Raw genomic sequence first — 22,230 nt, 5'->3', positions numbered from 1 at the left:
TCGTCCACGGGGAACTTTCTTTAACATGCTTATTCCATACATATTCAGCGCGGCGCTCGTCACGAGCGCCGCGATGCTAATTGTTTATTTGTTTGCTCCACCCCTTACAGCCGGGCTGAAAGTCTCTTTTGCCGGCTACGTGCTCACTCTGCACGCGCACTACCTGTAGTTGCCCCGGTGCTCTGTGCGTGTTCGCACAACTCCAGCTGCTCACAGCCCGCCCTGGCAGCAGTTCCCCAGCACCAACATGCTTCATGCCTTTCTCCTCCCATGTTGTGCCCTTTGGTATGCATGGAGAAGCGGCTGGCATAAATACAACTTGCGGTGGCCTCGATTAAATTCAAGCTGGACCGGGCACAGACCGTACACCCGCGGCAAAAATCGCTGGGAGGCTTTGGCGCGGCTGCTTCTGACCACGGTTGCCGGGGCCGGGAGCGCTCACGTTCCATGGCGGTTGCTTGGAACAGCAACACGTTCCCGGAAGGAGCTCTGGAAGAGCCGGTGTTGCTCCCCGTCTTCTAGTTAGAACACCGGCTACAATGGCAGCTCGGGGAAAAGTCAAGCAGCGAGTTCCCACCGCGGCTTCCCCAACACGGCTTAGATCCTAAAACCGATGTGTGGAGCGACCAGCAGCACGGTCCCCCGCGACCTCCTCACCTTGCCTGCAGAACTCCCAAAGGTTGCAGCTCCACGTCGCGGCAGCCACACTCAACCAGCAATACAGCCACAGCACCGATGCAGCTCACCAGAAGCTTCACCACGGCAGCCCAGCATGTCTCGGAATCAGGTACCGCCTCCTTCCCAGTATGGTGAGTGACCTGAGGGGGCTATGCATTTTTTTTATCTCCTTGTCTGCCTTTCTCATCCCCTGACTTACAAATTACATTTCTTAGGCCCCGTCGTTGTGATATCAGGTGGCGTAGCATTGCATAAGGCTTTCTGGAGCCTGTGTTATGTGATCAGAGTACAAGGCTACATAATGCTCTACAGTGTTTGCGCGGCGGCCTGACCTTTTCGGAAAGGGAAATAAAACGCTTTGTGATGCATTGCTGAGCACGACGATCTAAAGGTACGGAAACATGCACTGCTGAGTGGACGTGGGAGAAGGCTGGCTTTGAAGTGCTTGGTTCCAGGCACTGAGCAGCTACACACAATAGGCCCTCCCCCGCCTCCTAGCACACACAGCCCGTGCAGCAGCCGTCTTTTGCTTTTTTTTTATCTTTAATAACATTTAAAAAAATCACTGATATAAAAAGATAAATCACCCAGTATTAATAACCAACTGTTACTGCTTCTGTATAGTGGAGAAGCACAGATTATTTTATTTCCTGACCTCCCCATTCGTGTTGGGTCAGGAGCTCCCTCTGGCATTGAAATGCTGTAGGTCGGTGTCTGGCGCTCGCTCGCTCGCCTCCTCCACCTCTTTCCCCCCCTGCCACTCTCTACTTTGCCAATAACTGATGTGTTTAAAACTGCACCAGCATTGGTAAAAGCAAAAGTAGGATCCACCCATCTTTAAAAATTAATGTATAGAAAGTTTTATTTTCTATACTTCCAAAATGGCTGCTGCATTGCGCATACATGATGGCAACCACAAAAAAAACAGCATTTGCAATGCAACACGTCTCACATTTGCGAGAGTTTTACCTATTGGCATTGTAAACGATAATAAGGCACATGCATCAAAGGAAAAACCGGTCGCAAACGGGCAGATTCTCAGAATCTGCCCCTTTGCGACCGGTATTTTTGCATTTGGGATGCATCATCCCAAATGCAAAAATCGCAATTTAAGGAATCTCTAAATTGCGATTACTTAAATTGCAATTGCATTTAAGGAATCCCAAATTGAGATTCCTTAAATGCAATGCATTCAAGTAAAAAAATTCGCGATTTCGCTAATAGGGGGAGCAAATTACCATGAAGTTGAACTTCATGGTAATTTGCAAAAACTTTGAAAAATGCACTTTTGTGCATTTTTCAAAGTTTCATGTTGCGCACACATGCCCTTAGAGCATGTGTGTGTGCAACATATGTGCACAGATCAATTTCAGGGGTGCAATAGGGTGTCATTTTGACACCCTTGCACCCTTGAAATTGCATGAGCAATTTGCGAGTACCTACTGGTACTCGCAAATTGCTTGTGCAATCTCCAATTCATTCCTATGGGCCTGGAGGCCCATAGGAATGAATGGGACGGCATTCCTTAATTGCGACTCACAATTTGCGAGTCGCAATTAAGGAATGTGTAGGAATCGCTATTTTTATAGCGATTCCTACATGCATAGGCTTTTGCAATTCCTTTATTGCGATTCCTTAAAAATCGCAATTAAGGAATCGCAAAAGTCTTTGTTGATGCATGTGCCTGTAAGCCTTTTATTTATCTCTTTTGAAAATCAACACATAAATAAAAGGCATTGCCATTTACAATGTCAATAGCTCAAACTCTCGCAAATGCGAGACCTATTGCATTGCAAATGCTTGTTAATTAAAGTGGGAGAAAGATGCTTGGAAAGGGTGCTCTGTGTCAGGCAGGGCATCAGAACTGAATTTTGTAAGTATTGAGACGAGGAATATGAAATTGAAGTAACGAAGATTACCATTAAATGCTCTAGACATTTCACGACATAAACTGATAGAAACATATGCTTTCAAGGGATGCGTTAACAAGCACCAGTTCTATTTAAGACGTCTGTGCTTTATAAGGACTGTTCTTATTACACATCTGCTGCGAACAGCCCATGTGGTGCCACTATATGCTGGATATAGTTATGGCAGACTGGCTCATTAAACTGCAGAATTTGTTATTCATTAAGGACAGTTGCCTGCTCGGTGTTAGCACCATCAAGAAAAGGTGTTCAATGCTACATTTTTTTTTTTACAGACGAAATGGCCTTTGTCAGTCTGGATTGATTAATTGCAAAACGTGCCCACTGAAGGGGGGCGAAGCTGGTTGAGCTCAGCTGTTCCTTTTCAGCTTTGATTAAACCTCCTACTCCTATGCAAGTAACAAGTTTCTGACTGTGCGATGTCAGAGTTTTGCTTCCACAGAGTTTCATTGTAATATGCTCCCTGAGGGAAGTGAAATGACTCTTCACTTAGCAGACTAACACAGAACCCCTTTTTATTTCCTTTCCACTCCTGAAGGAGGGTTACCTACTGAGGGCGCAGCACCTGATGCAGACGGGGAAGGCAGCTCTGTGGTCAGTGACAGGCTCACTACGAGGGCAGTGAGGTCGGCTGTCTCAAAAATGGGTCACAAGCACTGAAGAGGAGAGTAGGGCAGATCATGCTGATCAGGGGCTCTGGGAAGTAGATGGACGTAGGGGTAAATTCTCTGTGCAAATTCTGTGAGCAATTACGACCCACAAATAGCTCTGGTGAATAATGATTGCAACTATTTTCAAGTTGCAAAACGTTGCAACACACATTTAGAAATTAGCAAGTAGTGAATTACTAACATTCACAAATATTGAATAATTCGAGCAGCAAAGGCTGATGAGCTCACACACTACAACACAATCGCTGTCGGCAAGAAATAGTGCTGGGCAGGGGGACCGATAGCCCCAAGGGCGCAGAGAGTACGGGCACGATTTAGCGTTCGCGCTGTGGGTTACTTTGTTGCAAACGTGACGGATGTTCCGGCAGATGTATTATAAGTGCTGTTGTATATGATGCACTTTTATTACGTCTCACAGGATATCCGTCACGTTTGTGATGGAATAACCCAGCGCTGAACTCTCAATCAGGCTCTTTGCATGGATTGCCATCACCTCCAGCCAGGAGTCTGCAGCCACATCAGGAGAGGAGCAGAAAATAGAAGTTCATTGATGAGGAGCTGAAAACACTTCAGGATGAAGTGGCAGGAAATGGATCTCTCAAGGGGTATGGACTGTGTGTTATACATACACATAGCATATCATTTTATAAATTTCTTATAAATACTGAATAGCGCTGGGGATTGTGGAGATTCCAGAGGTACTCCATGCGAGAGGAATTTCAGCGTCAAAGTGGACAATCCAATCTCAATTTGCTGGTTGTCATTCAATAAAATGGCTTACGCCATCGTAAAGCTGTTCCAGAAATGCCGGCTGTCATTATCTTACCTTTCCTCCTACTTTAGTCTGATCTTACCTTTCCTCCAACTTCCGTCTCACCATGTCTTATGCATCATCACATTCTTCCTCACCAAGAATGACCTGCGTGTCATCTAGATCTTTGTTCTAGAGTGGTAGTTCCCTGGAGTGTACATTTGATTCCTTTGTGTCAGTTGCTGTTAGCTCAGTGTGGATAGGACGTATATTTTCACCTGCTTACTTCTACTTGTTGAATATTCCTCCTTTCATCAATCTACTACCAGTGTACCCACTTCATTATAACGGCTCATCCTATCAAGTAGTCCAGTAGGATTTTAAGATCAACTGAGTCATAATCAGCGGACAAGTAAAGTAAACACTTTTGATAACTAGAGCCTTTCGTACATACCAGATAAAGGCAGCAACATTTACACATAAAAGCACTTTAAATGTGATAACTCTAATATATGTTAGTTCAGAGCCATACTCTTACTCTTTGGGTACTCTTGAATTCCTGCAAGTTGGGATTTAGGAGTTCGCCATGACTACTCTTAGTTTACTCCTGATTTTCATGAGTACAAATCACACCAACGTATAAACCAATCTTTGTGATTTGGGCCCATCATATTAAAACAGAAGATAAAAGGAAACTTGCTGAAGAAGCCCGTGAAAGACCACATTTCTCCACATTATAGTCCATTCAAGAAAGGGTTTCAATAAGTTGGGATACTTCCATTGTTTTACATGCATATTTTGGGGAGAGGGCCACTGACAACATGGACTGGTAAGATTTTGCAAACTGAAGTTTTTTGCTTATTTTCATAGTGTCTCTGGTACTTTGCAATTTCCTCAACAAATAAGAATGCAGTTAATATTTTATGTCCAATGAGGATTATTTTTACCAACTTAAAGTCCTGTACCCAGACCAGGCTAGGATCACATTTGTCACATGGCCAGTCCATCCATAAGGGCCTGATTTAGAGTGTGGAAAACACCACTGGTCCCTCCCCCTCATTAGAGATAGGCAAACTGCATTTTCTGTTGGAGCACCTGGTGTCTGTGTTTTGATAGACAGCTTCTTCCTATGGCTCAACAAAGTGAGACCCACCAGAGGAAGGGCAGTGTACCGCCCTCTCTATTGAGGGTGGACGGTGTGATGTCAATTTCTTTACTGTCCGTCGCCACTAGTGTTTTGTTTTTCAGAAATAAACTTCTGCTTTGGGAGTCTGTTTTTGAAAAACAAAAAAACTTTAAATGTTTGGTAAACAGCCATCATTAGTCTGCCCCCTGATGGTATCTCGTCTGTCGCGTTCAGAGATGTCTGCCAGCCCAGCAGTCGTCTCTGTGCCTTGAAAGGAATCATCATCACAGTGGTTCCCTTCCAAGTACACAACATTTGGTGAATGGCCTTTGTCGGTTTTGATGTCCATTCACCAATCTTTTACCTTGTTTTGTTTTTCAAAATGCAAAAAAATTTCCCAGGGTGTGTGGGTCATAATTGTTTTTCTGCCCCTCTGGGCCAGGCTTTTCCCGGCAGTGACAGACAGGAAAAGAAAATGTGGAGTGTGCATGACCAAACAGTCAAGGTACTCAGAGTGGTGCAAGCCACTCCTCCCAATCCCCCACTCCCACCCGTCCCCAACCAGGCATAACCCCAATCAGGCATACCCTGCCTTCTGCTTTCTCACAGGGCGAGAAGCAGAAACATAAAATGGTATTTAAAATACCATTGTATGTTTCTGCTTCTCGCGCTGCGAGAAAGCAGTGGGGCGACTCTCCTCCGCCCTAATGGAGGAGCCGCCCCCGGTCTGCTGTCAATAGAGCGGGTACCATCGATGGAACGTACCGTTGATGAAAAGTTGTGCATAGCACTACTTTGTATTACTTTGACCACTTTTCCCATGCAAAAGTAAATACTACCACAACTCTTTACACGGGGCTTGCGTTAGAACAGTTACGCAAACCCTTTGTAATGTGTTAGTGAATCTGGGCCACAATTTAGGAGGTACCCAGACCTCCAATAGTGCTGAGAAGCCACACCATTGGCAGCATGGATGCTGTACAAATAGCTCTAACGCATCATACCGTAATATGTAAAGTGGGGAAATAATAATGTCGAAACAAAGAAATAATGCATTTTCTGAAAGATTAATATAATACTGAAAGAGGCACTTTCAGAAGTACAACTATATGCTCTGCTCCCTATACGAAAATTAGTAACCCATGCATGTATTTCATAAATACTGAGCTTTGGGGAAATGTGGACACATAATGAAGGGTCGTGATTAAAACTCTGGGGAAGCAGCGCCTTCTGGCTGATTTACTAGCAGCTGGCTGGAGCTGGAGTCAATAGTTGCCACGGCTCTGCATCTTGATATATTCCATAGCCACGTCTAATGCGGACTACAATTCTGAGTTTCAATTAACACTGCTAAATGCTGCAAGATTACTGCGCGCAGTGTCCGGCTGGTGAAAATTTCACTGCAGCTGCAGAGATGAGCGAAGCTTTCCGCCTGAAAAGAGCTCTGTGATGAATAGATGGAGTGCGTACCTGCCATACAAGCACGCGTAGTACCTACACAGCGGAGAAGAATGGGTGAATATTTCTCTAATCGCCATCAGTTAGGATTATGTCAAACATCCCAAGGTCACCTTTGCCCTCCCATCAGGTCAAATCCATCCATGTACCTTAAGTGACCATCCTGATAGAAGAACGCAATCACTGTCCCCAAGCTTAACTTCAACTGTGTCGTTTTCAAAACACGTCAAAGTACCAGCAGGTTGAGATGAATACGGACTTATGAAATTGGAAATAACCTTTGGTGAGTCACAACTTTTCCACTCGGATTCCGTTTATCGCATTGCACTGAGAAGAGCTCTCAAGACATATCGTTCGATAGGGACGCAGAACCAGGGGAGTAGGTATCATGAGTGCAGCAGATGCACTTGCACCGGGTCCCAGGGTGAAAGAGGCTCACAGCACCCAAATCATTGCTTTTGTCTACCACTCTTGCTGTGGGTGCAGTGACCATTTACCTGCTTGCACTGGGCCCGTAAAATCCTTGCTACGACACTGCACGCAATACCACGTCCCTTCCTGCTCCCACACGTGGGAGGCTGGAGTAGCCGCCATTGACTGCAGAGGAGCAGCAGAGCTGTGCCCCCGGGGAGAGCCGGCTGGGGCTCCCTGGCTGCGGAAGAGCAGCTGCCCCACTGCCTGCCTCGCTGTGGAGGGAGGGCTGCATGCTGCGTGCTCGCACTGTGAGAGGCAGCAGCTGAGGCACGCAACCCGCTCCGTGTGACTCTGGCAGCGCCTGCCTGCCTCTCTCCAGTGCTTCCCTTTCAGCGCAAGGATTCTCAGAGGCCCCTGCTCATCCTGCCCTCCCCCGCTGCTGCCAGGGTTGGACAGGCACACACCAGGGTGGACAGAGAGCGAGCAGTCATGATCCGGAGACCAACAGGTCAGCCAGTGCAATAGGACACTTACCTGTGCTTAATTGCGCATTCAGACGTTCGGATTAATGCTAACTGTACCAAGCATTTGTAATGCAATAGGACTCGCATTTACGTGAGACCTATTGCATTGCAAATTGGAGTGCGGGTGGGAGGGGTGCGATTAAGGCACGAACAACAGGAGTGGGGGCAGGAGAAAAGGTACGGACAGCGGGGGGCACGGGAACAAAATAGTGCTCAGGAAAAATAAAGTAAAGGGGCCAGTAACCATGGAAGGAGACATGGCCGTCATAAGGAGGGACTAGCAGCCTATAACCCAATCCGAAGGCAGCATTTAGAAAGGACAAAGCCACAGGCTAGTGAATAAGTGGGTGGGGGAGTGGGAGGGGATTCCCTCACGTAGTTAACTGCCACAGATCAACCTCAGAGCAACCCTTGCGTACTGGCTCAAGGCTCGGCCTAAAAAGTCCAGGACCTAAGCAAGAGCTACATGACATTAAAAAATGACTTTGTGACCTCAATTTGAAATACAGCTTGATGTATCCTGCAAAGCTGAGAGTTCTAACAAGAGGAGACGAGGGAATGGGTGGACACATTGGATGTGGCTTCCCACCGAGGCAAAGCAAGTCAGAAGCAGAACCAACTGAGTGCAGTGGGACTGTCTGCACGAATGTGCATGCGGATGAGGTGATCATCTAGTTAAGATAATCCTGGACAGACTAGACAGATTGTTGATTGATCCGATGGCACACTCATGGACAAAGGTGGTGCCCGACATAAGATATCATTCTTTCCACGCAGGGAAAATCCAGGGTCGGACAGCAACAGTACAGATGTGCGCCTGCCTTGACTCTATGTCCCCTTATTAAAGGTACTGTACGTCTCTGAGTTGGTAAGATAGTATTGGACAGTGTTGATATGAGGGTCCTGTGTGCAGTAAACTATATTCTTATCTTATTGTTTGCTTATTATGCTAGAGGGGGTAGAAGTGATGCCTACAGTCTGGGGGAAGAAGTTTGAGCACCTCGGGCCTTTCTGGGATGAGTTGTGGGAAATTTGTGATATACTTCGTTTATTGTCTTAGGGAATCCTGAATTGTTCTTGTATTACTATGCATCTGTTGATGGTACACCTATGACTAACTTGGCTGGCTGGCTGAAATAAGGGTGAATGTGGCGGGAATGAGGCTATGAGGGATGGAAGGAATGATGGCAGGTAATACAGTGAAATTACTGACATGGAATGTCAGAGGATTGGGTCGTTTGGAAAAAAGACGTAGGGTTGATACCCACATGAAATTATATGGTGTCTCAATCGCCCTTCTACAGTAAACCCATGCCTGGGTGGACTGTGTGCTGCATTTGTGAAAGAGATGGAGTGGTCAACTCTACTCTCTTTCCTATTCTGGACTTGTGAGGGGTGCACTGATTTGGGTAGCCCCTGGGGTTCCGTCCTGCTATAATGGACATAAAAGTGATGGGGAGGGCATCTATGTGATTGTTTTTTAGGCATTGGATGGGGGAGATTTGTGTCTGGTGAGTGTGCATGCACCAAATGTCGATTGCTCAAAGTTCTACAGACAAGTAGCACCTGCTACGACTGATTTTCTGTCTGCCAACCTCCTACTTCAACTGTGTCATGAATGGTGCTATATATCGAGGACCTCAGACTTAACACCCCACCGGCAATGACTGGGGGCCTGCAGGACACCCTGAGGGGACTGGGGTTGGTGGGCATCAGGAGAGAGAGAGAGACACCCTAGAGAGAGGGCATGCTCATGTTATACACCATCTGCCAGGACCTGTTGCAGGCTGAACTACTGCTTTATCCCTGTTGCCCTTGCGAAGGGAGTGTGAGAGGTAACGTGCTTGGCTGGGTACCTTCCTGGTCACTCTCCACTGCGGATGGGATTCGAACTGGAGCGCAAGCAACTGTCAATCCTCCTTTGGAGGCTCCGAGTGGAGGCCCTCTCAGACCCAATGTTTGCAGCAATGGTGGATGAGATGCTGACTCACTACTTCAAGGAAAATTGGGGCATGCTGGGGAGCAGGGCAGTTGACTGGGATGCCATTAGGGTGGTGCTTTATGGGGAGTGGCTGAAGACAACCTAGGGGTTTAAGAAACAACTGGAGCAGAGCTTAGACAGACATGAGGACAGACTGCACAAACTGGAGAGGTAGCTGCCAGGTAAAAAGATAAGCTTTCAGAATGGCAGCAGGGAAAGAGGGAACTCCTAAGCGATTGGAGAAGTTTGTCCATTAGAACCCCTGTCAGAGGCTCTTTGTGGTAGGATAAGGCAGGGGCATTGCTTGCCCAACTGGTTAAACAACAAATCCACCACACTCCACTACTGTCGGTAAAGGATGGCACCAATATCTATACTGCGTTCATGTCCCATTTACATAAAATATACATGGCCCAGACAAGTGTTGAAGTGAAGAGAGAGGCGACAGTATTTGACAGGGATGAAGATGCCGAGGCTTGTGGAGGAAGACCATGAAGCTCTGTAGGGACCCTTATCCATAGAGGAGATTTTGGATGCCATACGCGGCCTAAAATCATCGTCAAAAGCCCCTGGAGGGGAATGGCTACCAGCTGAATTTTACCAAAGAAATGTGGGCACTCTTGCGGACAAACTGTTAGCGGTATATAACCAAGCCCTGAAAAAGGGGAGACTCCCAGATACAATGCGGGCTGCAATAGTGGTTATGATTCTACACCAGGTAAAGGCTCGACTGAGACCTCCTTCTTCTACCCACATTCTCCATGTTGACTACGGATGTAAAGATACTTAGTAAGGTGCTAGCTGCTCCCCTCCTGGGTCGTCTTCCAACACTGATATATATGGACTAGTCCGGGTACATCCCGAAACTGAATATTCTCTGTAATCTACGGTGTCTCTCCCATGTATACGAAGCCCCACACCTGACGGACAACACATATGCCCTGGCATTCCTAGATATTGAACAGGCATTTGACTGGAGTTACCTTTGGCTTGTTCTCGAAAAAGCATGCATAAGGGCTCACTACATACATTTGGTGAAACTTTTCTATACAGAGCCCAGGGCAAGGGTGGGAACTGGGGAGATGGTTTCGGAGAGTTTTACCCTCCATAGAGGCACACAACAGGGATGCCCACTGTCACTGTTACTCTGCGCATTGGTAATGGAGACAATGGCTTGCACACTCTGTTGGGTGCATGGCCCTGGGGAGTCATTGTAGAGGAGACATGTCTTGTGATATCTCTCTATGCCAATGACGCTCTTGTTATACGCGTCAGCCAGAATACGCGATGCCCATACTGCTGCAGGCAGTGCACGAGTTTGGGGAAGCCTCTGAACTCCATGTCAATCATACCACATCTAAACTCTTCCCCTCAGGCAGCTGACAGTGGTCCCACCGGATGTGCTGCCAGCGCAGTGCCTGCCCTGGGAGACAAAACGTGTGTGATATCTGAGAATCAGGATCACCCACACGAAACAATCGGCTACAATCAGATAGTGCGATGATTGATGCCACCATTGGCACAGTCAAGCCCAAATGTTTGAGTGCTGACAAGAGCAAATGGGGACTGGGGGGAGTTGGGAGAACCGTTTGTGTTTCTCAAGAAAAATATACATGGCAAAAAGATTGTGCTGATCTTGAATTGCACGCTCTGGTAAATTTAATAAAGATTATATTTGAAAAAAAGTGCTGTATTGATGTAACCCTCTTTACACCAGAGAAGCTACTGGCATCTCCTCTAGAAGTCCTGCTGTTATGGCAAGCTGCTGATATAAAAAGGGCCTTTGCTGTATACAGATAATTTTCTTAACAGTGAAAAATGAAATATCATATATTCATTGGTTGGTTAGATAGTGGCCCTTGGTAAGGCAGCAAAAATATTTCAGCCAGGCTTCCCACAGACTAGCACTCCTATAGGTAACACAAGATGACTACAAACAATGCTATCATTTAATAAATCAAGCAAGCTGTTCACCATGGCCACCAAACTATTAATCAATGTAGAGCATTAAATATCGTAAGATAAAACGGGTAAAAATCTGGAGTATCTCATTATATGGAGCACAATTCGATCTGTCTTAATACGATCCTTCTTAGCCATTCGATTCTGTAAATACGTCATGGCATTATGGCAGGCTGGATGGTCTTTGTATGGACAATTGTCTGTAAATCCTAGTTCAAGACACCCATAAAGGCTTGTGTATGGTAATCAGGTATGTCAGGCAGAAGCGGCTGGCACGACTCGTGGGTGGGGGGGGCGGGCACGCAGGGGTGGGTGCGGCTACATCAAAACAATATTAAGAAAAAAATAAAACTTACTTTGCTACCTGCTGCTGAGTCCTGCGTCTTCTTTCCTGCTCGCCTGTGTCCGAATCCAGGTCAGAACAGGAAGCAGGCAACCAGGCACCCACCCCTAAGCCAATCACAATGCTCCAATAGAGCATTGTGATTGGTCTGAGTGCCATAGTGAGCATGTTCTCCATGCAGGCTGCATGGAGAAGAGGGGAGTGTGCATCACTGGTTTGGGCAGCCCGAGTGGGCCGACCAAACAGACATTGCGCACTCAGTAGTAGGCAAACCACAACTTCACCTGCCCTGCGCCGTAAGCAGAGCACCCTCGCCCACCCTCACGCTGGCAAAAAAAAACATAAAATGGTAATAAATAAAAGTTATTATAATTTAATGCTTTTGCTTCTAGAACTGCGAGAAAGCAGTGGTGCAATGCTCCCCCACCATAGCAGAGGAGCCACCACTGATGTCAGGAGGAGAAGGCTTATATCTGGTTGATTATGGGGTCCATGGTATTAAAGGTTTTTTGACAAACACTCTGATATAAAGTATATAACACAGCATATAGGGAAGCAATTGCGGCTCCTCCGATATGGCGGGGAAGCGTCGCCCCATTGCTTTCTCTCAGTGCAAGAAGCAAAAACGTAAAATGGTAATAACTTTGAGTTATTACCATTTAATGTTTTTCTTTTGCCGGCAGGTGGGGCTGCTCTGCTTATGGAGCAGGGGAGAAGTGGTTTGCCCACTCCTGAGTGCACAGTAACTGTTTGGTCAGCCCTCTCGGGTCTCCCAAACCAGTCATGCAAACTTCCCTGTTCTCCATGCAAGCTGCATTGCAGCCAGCATGGAGAACATGCCCACCCCACCCAGCCCCTGGCTGAGCTCTGTGTCACGGCGCTCAGACCAGTCACAACGCTTCATTGTGATTGGCTTAGGAGTGGGAGTCTGGATGCCTGCTTCCTGTTCTGACGTGCAGACCACTAGCTCTTTGTCAGTGAAATTGCTCTCCCACCCTTGCAGCTCCACCATTGAGTGAGGCCTCCCGCAGCCCCTGCACTCTCTAGTGTGGGTGTTCGAGGCCCTCCTCCACCCACAGGTTCACCTGCGCCTCATCCCTGGTGGTCCAGTGGACCTCTGTCACCCTTTTCTCGCTCCACTTTCCGCTCTGTTTTTCACTCGTTTTTCACTCGTTTTCACCCTCTTTACTCAATCTTTTTTTCTGCACTTTTTCTGCTTTCTGCACTTTCCTGCATTTCTGCTTGTTTCTATGTTTTCCCCCTTTATTCCTCCTGCCCCCCGGCCCCTCCCCCAGCATGACCAGTGTAACAATTCCAACTTCCCTCCCTGCTCCCCCTTCCCAGCTGTCCAGCCCTCCCTTACTTACTTAATGGCGGCCAAAGGCACACCAAAGGCAAGCCCGTCTGCGACCCAAACGCGACCAGCGCCAGGAACCCTGGAGCTCCGTGCCGCCAACGCTACGATCCTGCTCCCACGAATAAACTGGACCAAAATCACCGACGACCAGCTCACCTCCTCACTCAACAATTCCACCCCAACCATCGCGGAAAACGACGACCCCAACACCGCAGCCCGAACCCTGCATAGATGGATCTCGGACAGCCCCAACAACGTTGCCTCCCTCTAGAAAAACAACAATTCCCGCGCCAAGAAAGCCTGATGGTTTACCACCGAACATTCGAACACCAATTCCACAGAAGCCCGCAACAACTTCAGAGCCACCATCAACGCCCACCCCCAACTCATCAGAGAAACAAAGAAAAAAGCGAATGAAGACAGACTCTCCACCCACGTGCACAACAGCAAAGAACTCTTCAACATAATCAAGGAGTTCGCCCAACCCACCAGCGAGTCTACTGAAATCCCTCCCTCACAAGACCTCTGCGATAAACTGAGCATCTTTTTCCACCACAAAATCAAGAGCATCTATGACAACTTCGACAAAGACAACCAACACACTGAACCCTCACCAACCACCCCCGACACTCGGAAACTAGCGATGGACTGGACAGCCCTCACCACCGAAGACACACTGAAGACAATGAAGTCAATCCACTCAGGGGCCCCCACGGACCCCTGCCCCCACCACATCTTCAACAGAGCTGCCGACACCATCGCACCCATGCTGCGCCACAACATCAACTGCTCCCTGGCAACCGCCCCCTGGCAACCGCCTCGTTCCCCGATGACTGGAAACACGCCAAGGTCAGCCCCCTCCTTAAGAAACCCTCGGCGGACCCCACCAACCTCACTAACTACAGACCCATCTCCTTGCTCCTGTTCCCAGCGAAAGTAATCGAGAAAGCCATCAACAGACAACTCGCCACATTCATCGAGGAGCACATCATCGACTCCTCCCAATCCGGTTTCAGAAAAAACCACAGTACGGAAACCACCCTCCTCGCTGCAACAGACAACATCCGCACCCTACTGGACAAAAGAGAAACAGTAGCCCTCATCCTCCTCGACCTCTCAGTGGCGTTCGACACAGTCTCTCACCGCATCCTAATACACAGACTCCACGATGCAGGAATCTAGGACAAGGCCCTCGACTGGATTCGCTCCTTCCTCTTCGGCAGGGCTCAGCGGGTCGGACTCCCCCTTTCCTCTCGGACCCTACACCTACCACCTGCGGAGTTCACCAGGGCTCCTCCCTCTGCCCAACGCTCTTCAACGTCTACATGGTTCCACTCGCCCCCATACTCAGAACCTACAGACTCAACATTGTGTCATACGCAGACGACGCCCAACTCATCTTCTGCCTATCCAACAAACCCAACACTGCCAGACACAACTTTCGAGAAGGCATGGAAGCCGTCGCTAAATGGATGAAAAACAGCTGCCTAGAACTAAACACCTCAGGAGATACTATCCCTATACTGGGACACGATGGTACAGTACTACTTTAACACAACAATCAATTATATTAAAAAAAGTCACAAAATATTCATTGCATTTATTATATAAAAATGTGCATATATTTCATTAAAATCAATTATACATTTGCATGGATATTTAAAAACACAAAAAACACACCATTTGAAGATATACAAATATTAACTCAAGTACATTCAACAACCTGTTATGGGCCCGCATAACAGAAAACAACAGAAGACAGTGCACTTTGTCATGTATTACACATCCTAGTGGGTCATAAATGTATGACCGTGGTTAGTGATATATTGGTACAATTATATCTACTAAGGATAAACCATGGTTCTCCCTCGGATTGTGTTATTCAGAGGCGTCAACGCGTTTCGATGGTATTTCTTATAAGGCCATCTTTATCAAGACAAGTCATAGGCTACAGGTCCTCATCTATTGTACTGGGACCTGAATGTCTCTATTCCAATTTCTCGAGCTATGCTCCGTGTTCTCTTATTAGGTCACGTTGTGGAGCGCTGTATGTTCTTGTTTATTTATGTAAAATGTTTTCAGGCTTCGAATGCGGAAGTGCTCCTATCACATCAGGGGAGATGTGATAGGAGCACTTCCGCATTCAAAGCCGACAATACCGAGGCAATACCGAGGCCAAAAGGTGACGAGCATTGAGGGAGAGACATTACAGACCCCCGTCACCTTGATGAATATATTTATCAGGAAAATCGTCCTGAAAACATTTAACATAAATAAACAAGAACATACAGCGCTCCACAACGTGACCTAATAAGAGAACACGGAGCATAGCTCGAGAAATTGGAATAGAGACATTCAGGTCCCAGTACAATAGATGAGGACCTGTAGCCTATGACTTGTCTTGATAAAGATGGCCTTATAAGAAATACCATCGAAACGCGTCGACGCCTCTGAATAACACAATCCGAGGGAGAACCGTGGTTTATCCTTAGTAGATATAATTGTACCAATATATCACTAACCACGGTCATACATTTATGACCCACTAGGATGTGTAATACATGACAAAGTGCACTGTCTTCTGTTGTTTTCTGTTATGCGGGCTCATAACAGGTTGTTGAATGTACTTGAGTTAATATTTGTATATCTTCAAATGGTGTGTTTTTTGTGTTTTTAAATATCCATGCAAATGTATAATTGATTTTAATGAAATATATGCACATTTTTATATAATAAATGCAATGAATATTTTGTGACTTTTTTTAATATAATTGATTGTTGTGTTAAAGTAGTACTGTACCATCGTGTCCCAGTATAGGGATAGTATCTCCTGAAGTGTGATAAGTACCCCATTCCCTTGAAATAGATAAGGGGTCTCTCTCGGTCATTTACACACATAGAACTAAACACCAACAAAACAGAAGTCCTCATCATGGGCCCAAACCCCGACGCCTGGAGCAAAACCTGGTGTCCGCCCGCCCTCGGAACCCAGCCAACCCCCACGGACCACGCACGCAACTTTGGAATCATCCTGGATTCGGAGCTCAAAATAGACCGCCAGATCAACTCCATCTCATCTTCCTGCTTCCACACCCTCCACCTCCTTCGTAAGACCTGCAAATGGATCCCACTTGAACACAGAAAGACTGTCACTCACGCCCTGGTCACCAGCAGACTCGACTATGGCAACGTACTCTACGCCGGAATAAACAAAAACCTCACCCGCAAGCTACAGAACATCCAGAACGCCACCGCAAGACTGGTCCTCCACCTGCCAAAACACTGCCACATCTCCCAGCACCTGCGCACACTCCACTGGCTCCCCGTCGAGACTAGAATCCCCTTCAAGATATTCACCCATGCACACAAGGCCCTCCACGACACCGGACCAGCATACCTGAAAAGCCAACTCAAATTCCACGCACCCCAAAGGACCCTACGGTGAGCCCAGCTGTCTTACGCCGTGGTCCCCCACACCAGAAAGACCAGATCGGGATGCCGCTCCTTCTCCTTCCTCGCAGCCAGAGCCTGGAACACCCTTCCGCTCCACCTCAGACAGACAACATCGCTCCCCATCTTCGCAAGAAACCTCAAAACCTGGCTCTTCGACAGACCCTCTCCTAGATGGACCGGAACCTGCACCCACCCTACCCCTAGTGCCTTGAGACCTTTACCGGTGAGTAGTTGCACTTAACAAATGCCTCATTGATTGATTGCAGTCGGACACAGGCGAGCAGGATAGAAGAAATGGGATCTGGCGGCACAGCGGCAAGGTAAGTTTAAATTATTTCTTATTATTTTTTTGAAGCTGCCGCACACAACCTAGATCGCCCAAACCCCAACCACGAACCGTACCGCCCCCCCGATATAGGGGCCTATTTACAAGCCTCTATCGCCACAAGCGTGTCACTTTTACTGACGTTCCCGTGGTGATAGGGGCTTCGCCTTACTGCGTTAAGCCACTTTATGTGGCTTAACGCAGCCTTGCAAATAAGGCACACTCTCAAGCTATGTCAGAAGTGGGGGTCTCTATTTGGCAGAGATATGCACCTATTTCCAAGTAGAGACTCTTGCTTCTAGTCAGGGTAAGGGAGTTACAGACTTTAGATAACCCCTGCTCATCCCCTTGGTAGCTTGGCGCAAGCAGACAGACATCCCAAAGGCAATGTGTAAAGTATATGTACTCCAAACACACAGTAACACAGTGAAAACACCACAAATGGACACCACACCAGTTTAGAAAAATAAAGTACCTTTATCCAAACCAAACAAGACCAAAATGACAAAAATCCAACATCCATGTATCAAAATATCACTTTGAAATGGTTACTTGCAAAAATAGCACTTGTAGAAACAAATAGCTCCACCTAGAGCTATCACGCCATCGTAACAGACAAAAATCGAGAGTACGCACTGACTGTGAGGTGCGCAGCGTCGGGCACGGAGTCACACTGTGCCCCAAACAACAGTACCTTGGAAATGAAGTCTATGGATAATACACGTCATCGTGGAGGTAAAGTGAGGCATCGGTCGAGGCTGGTTTGATGGTTTTCACTGGGAAGGCGAGGTGTCGTGTCCGTGAGGAGGTGATGCGTCGAGTTCAGGACAGGGGAAGTTAGGGGGCATGAGCAATGAGGCGTAGGTTCCCATAAGGCAATGTGAAGTCAAAGAGTTTGTGAAGTCATCCTCATTGGTTATTGACTCTGTAAAAATGGGAGGCAGGCACTGCTGCTGATGACATTGGTGGGAGTGCTGGCATCAGGAAAGCCGATAACTGCAGGCAATGGCAGGCGTCGAAGAGCGTCAGAGCTACAATGCAGGCAGGGCAGTGCGTCCTGCACTTCACGAGCTGTGCCACCAGCCTCGGTGCAGGTCGCAGCGTCACTGGCGGTGTCGCTGATGCCATCTGAGTTGTTTTTCTTGCTCTGCAGCACCAACCACACAATTCTCAGGGCCCAAGAACTGGAATTGGCCCCCTTCTGAACACAGGAGTCCACAGAGGACTCCATGTGCTGGTCAGTGGGTTGTAGGTGAATTCTTTGTGTCCCTGAGTCTTCAGCACAGGAAACAAGCACACACAGGCCTTTGGAGAGTCTTATTCAAGCAGGTTCACAGCAAAGTTCCTCTCTTTGGCAGAAGCAGCAACTGCAGGACAACCCAGCAAAGCACACACAGCAAAGGGGCAGTACTTCTCCTTACAGCTCTCCAGCTTTTCTCCTGGGTGCTGATTCCTCTTGAGTATAGAAGTGATCTAATTCTCTGAGGTTTAAGGTCCAATACTTATACCCCATTCTCTCTTTGTTCTCTTTGTGGCAAGGGTCTCTGAGCCCAGTCCAAACCAGTTCTGTACTCTCTGGTGCAGCAAAGCTACAGGAGGTGTCGACAGCCTTGTGCAGAGAAAACACTGCCTATTCAGGTGCTAGTAAAACTCCTCCCACCACTCTAAAAGCAGTCAAGGTCTATTCAGCCCAACTAAGAGTCACCCAGGAAAGGCATGACACCCCTCAACCCCCCTTGTGGCTATCTACAGTGAATGCACATCCCCTGCCCCAGTTACTCCAAAACCAGATAGTCAATACACAAAACAGCAGAGACACACCGAATGGTTAAATATGAAAATGCCTACTTTCTAAAAGTGAAAGGAGGAGTGGGGAACCCAATACACCCTTGGAGGCTTGGGTAATTAGTGTATCAACAGTTCAACGTGCCTACAAGGAATTCTTTCCTCTACATATTTTCATGTTTTTAGGAATCATCAGTAATAAGTTCTAAACAGTAGCTTACATTGAATTATTTCGAAAGCTTAATTACTTATTTCAACATGAACAGATCTACAAAAAATTGTAAAGAACCAAAAAACACAGACAGGTGTATACTTCTTGAAACACGAATTTATGTTGAAACAATATTAAAGGATACAAGAAATACTACAAATATAAACATATATAAACAGACAGTGACCGAGTTTTAGAAGTTTTTTGTTGCTGCAGTTATCTCACTGTCACTAATCTGGTCACCCATTCCAAACAATATATACAAAAGGAAATTGTAACTGATTATACCGAAAACAAATCCTTTAGTGAGAAAAATCCCAAAGAAAATGGGTGCAATTGTTGACGTTTATGTCTATGTAGTGAAGGCATCTGCTAGACCATCTTCAGGACGGCAGTTTCTTATGTTGAATGACCCTAGGGAAACTGCATAGGTGACTTATAACAGTTGATGTAGTCTGGTCCGTTGAGATCGTATCGGGAATGTGGAAAGCACACGGGGGCAATCGCTCCTCCAGTGGTCCACCAAAGCAAAGTATTTGAAGTGTCAACATGGCCAATCACTTCATTAAGTGTTCGAGGATGAGCATTGCTCTGTACAGTAATCTGCAACACAAACGGTCAGCATGTACTGTGTGTGCTTCACAATGCAGCGCACAAAGGCGTTTAAAATCGCCATTTGTGGTTGTTTATGTGCAGGAAGGGCCACCTTTCTGCACATAAACAATCATTCCCTCAACGCAGGCACCCTTGCACTATGGTGCAAGAGTGCCTGTGTTGGCGCTAGGCAGCTGAATTTGCCAGATGGGCAAGGCTAATACAAATAGCCATAATATAGGGGCATACTGTATAGTAAGGTATTGAACTGATATGTTTCAAACAACTTGGTGGATTATGTAAATATTTTATTAGCTTATTCAGTACAGCCTTGGGTGTGATGCAAAATCTAGATTTGGATATTGAGAATTGAAAGTCGCAAAGAGCGGTCATGGGCTCACTGTGTGTTAACCAGTGAGAGAATACAGTAGGAGTCTGGGGCAAGCATGACTGGCGCAGTGGAAAAAGCTTAGTTGTGGTAATGCAAGTCAAGTCATGATTGGCATTTTTGTTAGTTGACATTCTACAGCTCTGAAGAAAATGCACAGAAGACACACATCGTTTATGAGCCATCTTGGTTGTGCCTTGACTTGACTGTGGGTGGAATACTTTTCAAGGGCGGATACAAGAATAGACAAAACAGTATAATAAAGTGATGTAGTATCATCATATTGTGCTCTGTTCTGCAAATGCCTTTGTCTTTTGAGATACAATCATTTACCTTACAAAATGTGACCAATATAATTGAAATATGTTATGTATTTTGTTTAAAGGCTGGAATCTACTGGGTTAACCTGATTGACTATTTCACTGGCGGATGGGCATTGCTTATTGCAGCAGTTTTGGAGCTAATTGGAATCTGCTGGATCTATGGTAAGTACAGAAAACTCAATATACCAAAAATAAATGGGATATTACAAAGTTACTTATCACACTGATAATTAATAAATCACATTTTAACACAATTTGGTCTTTAAGGGTACTTTCTGAGGAAATTTTCCACTGTGAACATTCATCCCCAGGCAGATATTGCTAAATGTGGAAATTAAACATTTAATCTAGATCTCGTGAACACATTTAAGACAATCTTAGGGGCTCACTATGATGGTGGTCAGACATCCGTCCGCCAGCCATTATAGCGGTGCTGGTGCCGCCCGCCAGACGTGCGGCGGTCCCACCAGTCGAATTAGGATGCGTCCGCCACACTGGCGCCACATCCTGGCCTTTTTTGGTGTTTTTTTTTGTCTTTTTTTTATTTTTTATTATTATTTATTTTTAGGCATCCTGGCCTTTTAACATTGCGGACGGTGCTGCTGGCTGCAGCCCCGACCGCAATGTTAAAAGGCAATGCTGATCATTTCCCTGCACTACTTGGCAGGCACCACGCAGTGCAGAAAATGCAGGGGGTACCATGGGTACCCCCCAGTGCACCCCCACACACACACAGAGGGGGCCCGCAACGAGCCCCCAAAGCCAGTCTCCGCCTGTCTTTTTTCAGCTGGATATCTGCCTCAAAAAGACAGGTGGAGAGGGATACCGTAATCCCTACGGCGGTGTCTGCACAGCACCGCTGCAATCTTGGCCTGGTTCCAGGTTCTGCAAAGCGGGGGGAAAAGGACCGCTTTGAGGAACCATGGCAGACACACTTTCCGTCCGCTGCAGTACCATTGGGATTCCCACCACCATCCTAATTTGGCGGTGGGAATTTTCTGTATGATGGCAGAAGGACCACTGGCCCGGCAGTGGCGGTCCTTCTACCATCATAATGAGCCCCTAAATTCTCAAAACTCTCTGCGGTTCAGGAATAATTGAACAAATATGCAAACCAATACATGTGCCTGACTCTCTTTCTGAGAAATGGGTAAAGTGGGATGTATGAAACCAGTGGATGTTCTCAAATATTTAATCTTTGGTCAGAAAATCTGACCATCTTTAAATATATATGGAGTGGAATTGTGGGTTTGAATGCATAACACTATGGCTTTCTGATTCCTTTCTGGATATTGTTAGGCAATTAGGAAAGACACATAACAGGCAAATAGTCCGAAAACTATAAGGAAGTAGATTGTTTTGTCGTTTAGGCAATTAAGCAGAAGAGTATAGGGAGGTGGGGTGTTTTGTTGTGCAGTGTTCACGTCGATGAGGTTAGTTCTTTGGTTCTATGGGGAAAAGAAACTTGTGGGCAACATGGTAATCCTTAAATATTTCCTTCAACCTTAGGGAGGAGGGGCATATTCAGGGTTAGACTGGGACAAAAAATAGGGCCAGGCACCTAAATAAAAGTGCCCACCATTAGTGAGTTAGATAGCTAAAAAAAAGTGGCTTATGGTTGTAAATTGGGACAGTTCTGACCTTGTTAATATATGCTGTATACGTGTTTTGAAAAGTATGGAACACTGCATGGATTTGAGCTTGTGCAGGCAATGCTTGTATTAATATTAGGGGATATAACAGTAAAACTGGCTCTGCAAACCACATAGCAGTCCAGAAACAGCCACAAAACAGCCCACACACTGGCCTATCAGACTAACCCATTGGGCACTACCTGATTGCCCTATAGCCCATTTCGACCCTGGGGATACTACAGACAATGCCCAGGGGGTGCAACAGGCATTTCCGTATGCTTATTGTGGCCTCAGGCACGCTGGGATTATAGAATAGGTAAAAGA

At 46.6% G+C, this 22,230-nt stretch overlaps 1 protein-coding gene across 3 annotated transcripts in view; it reads left to right on the top strand.

The window, feature by feature from the left end:
- The window catches only part of LOC146829237 (sodium- and chloride-dependent neutral and basic amino acid transporter B(0+)-like), a 561,372-nt gene that overhangs the window by 361,195 nt on the left and 177,947 nt on the right, over positions 1 to 22,230 (top strand). For all 3 annotated transcript variants that reach the window (XM_085607862.1, XM_085607864.1, XM_085607865.1), the window contains one exon: positions 20,335 to 20,434. In XM_085607862.1, the coding sequence (XP_085463988.1) occupies positions 20,335 to 20,434 (100 nt within the window). The remainder of the gene's footprint in view (positions 1 to 20,334; positions 20,435 to 22,230) is intronic.

Source organism: Triturus cristatus, chromosome 5_2, assembly GCF_964204655.1.
Source record: "Triturus cristatus chromosome 5_2, aTriCri1.1, whole genome shotgun sequence".
In the NCBI taxonomy this organism is placed as follows: domain Eukaryota; kingdom Metazoa; phylum Chordata; class Amphibia; order Caudata; family Salamandridae; genus Triturus; species Triturus cristatus.
The sequence above is the reverse complement of the archived record's forward strand: the minus strand, read 5'-3'. Positions and strand labels throughout refer to the sequence as shown.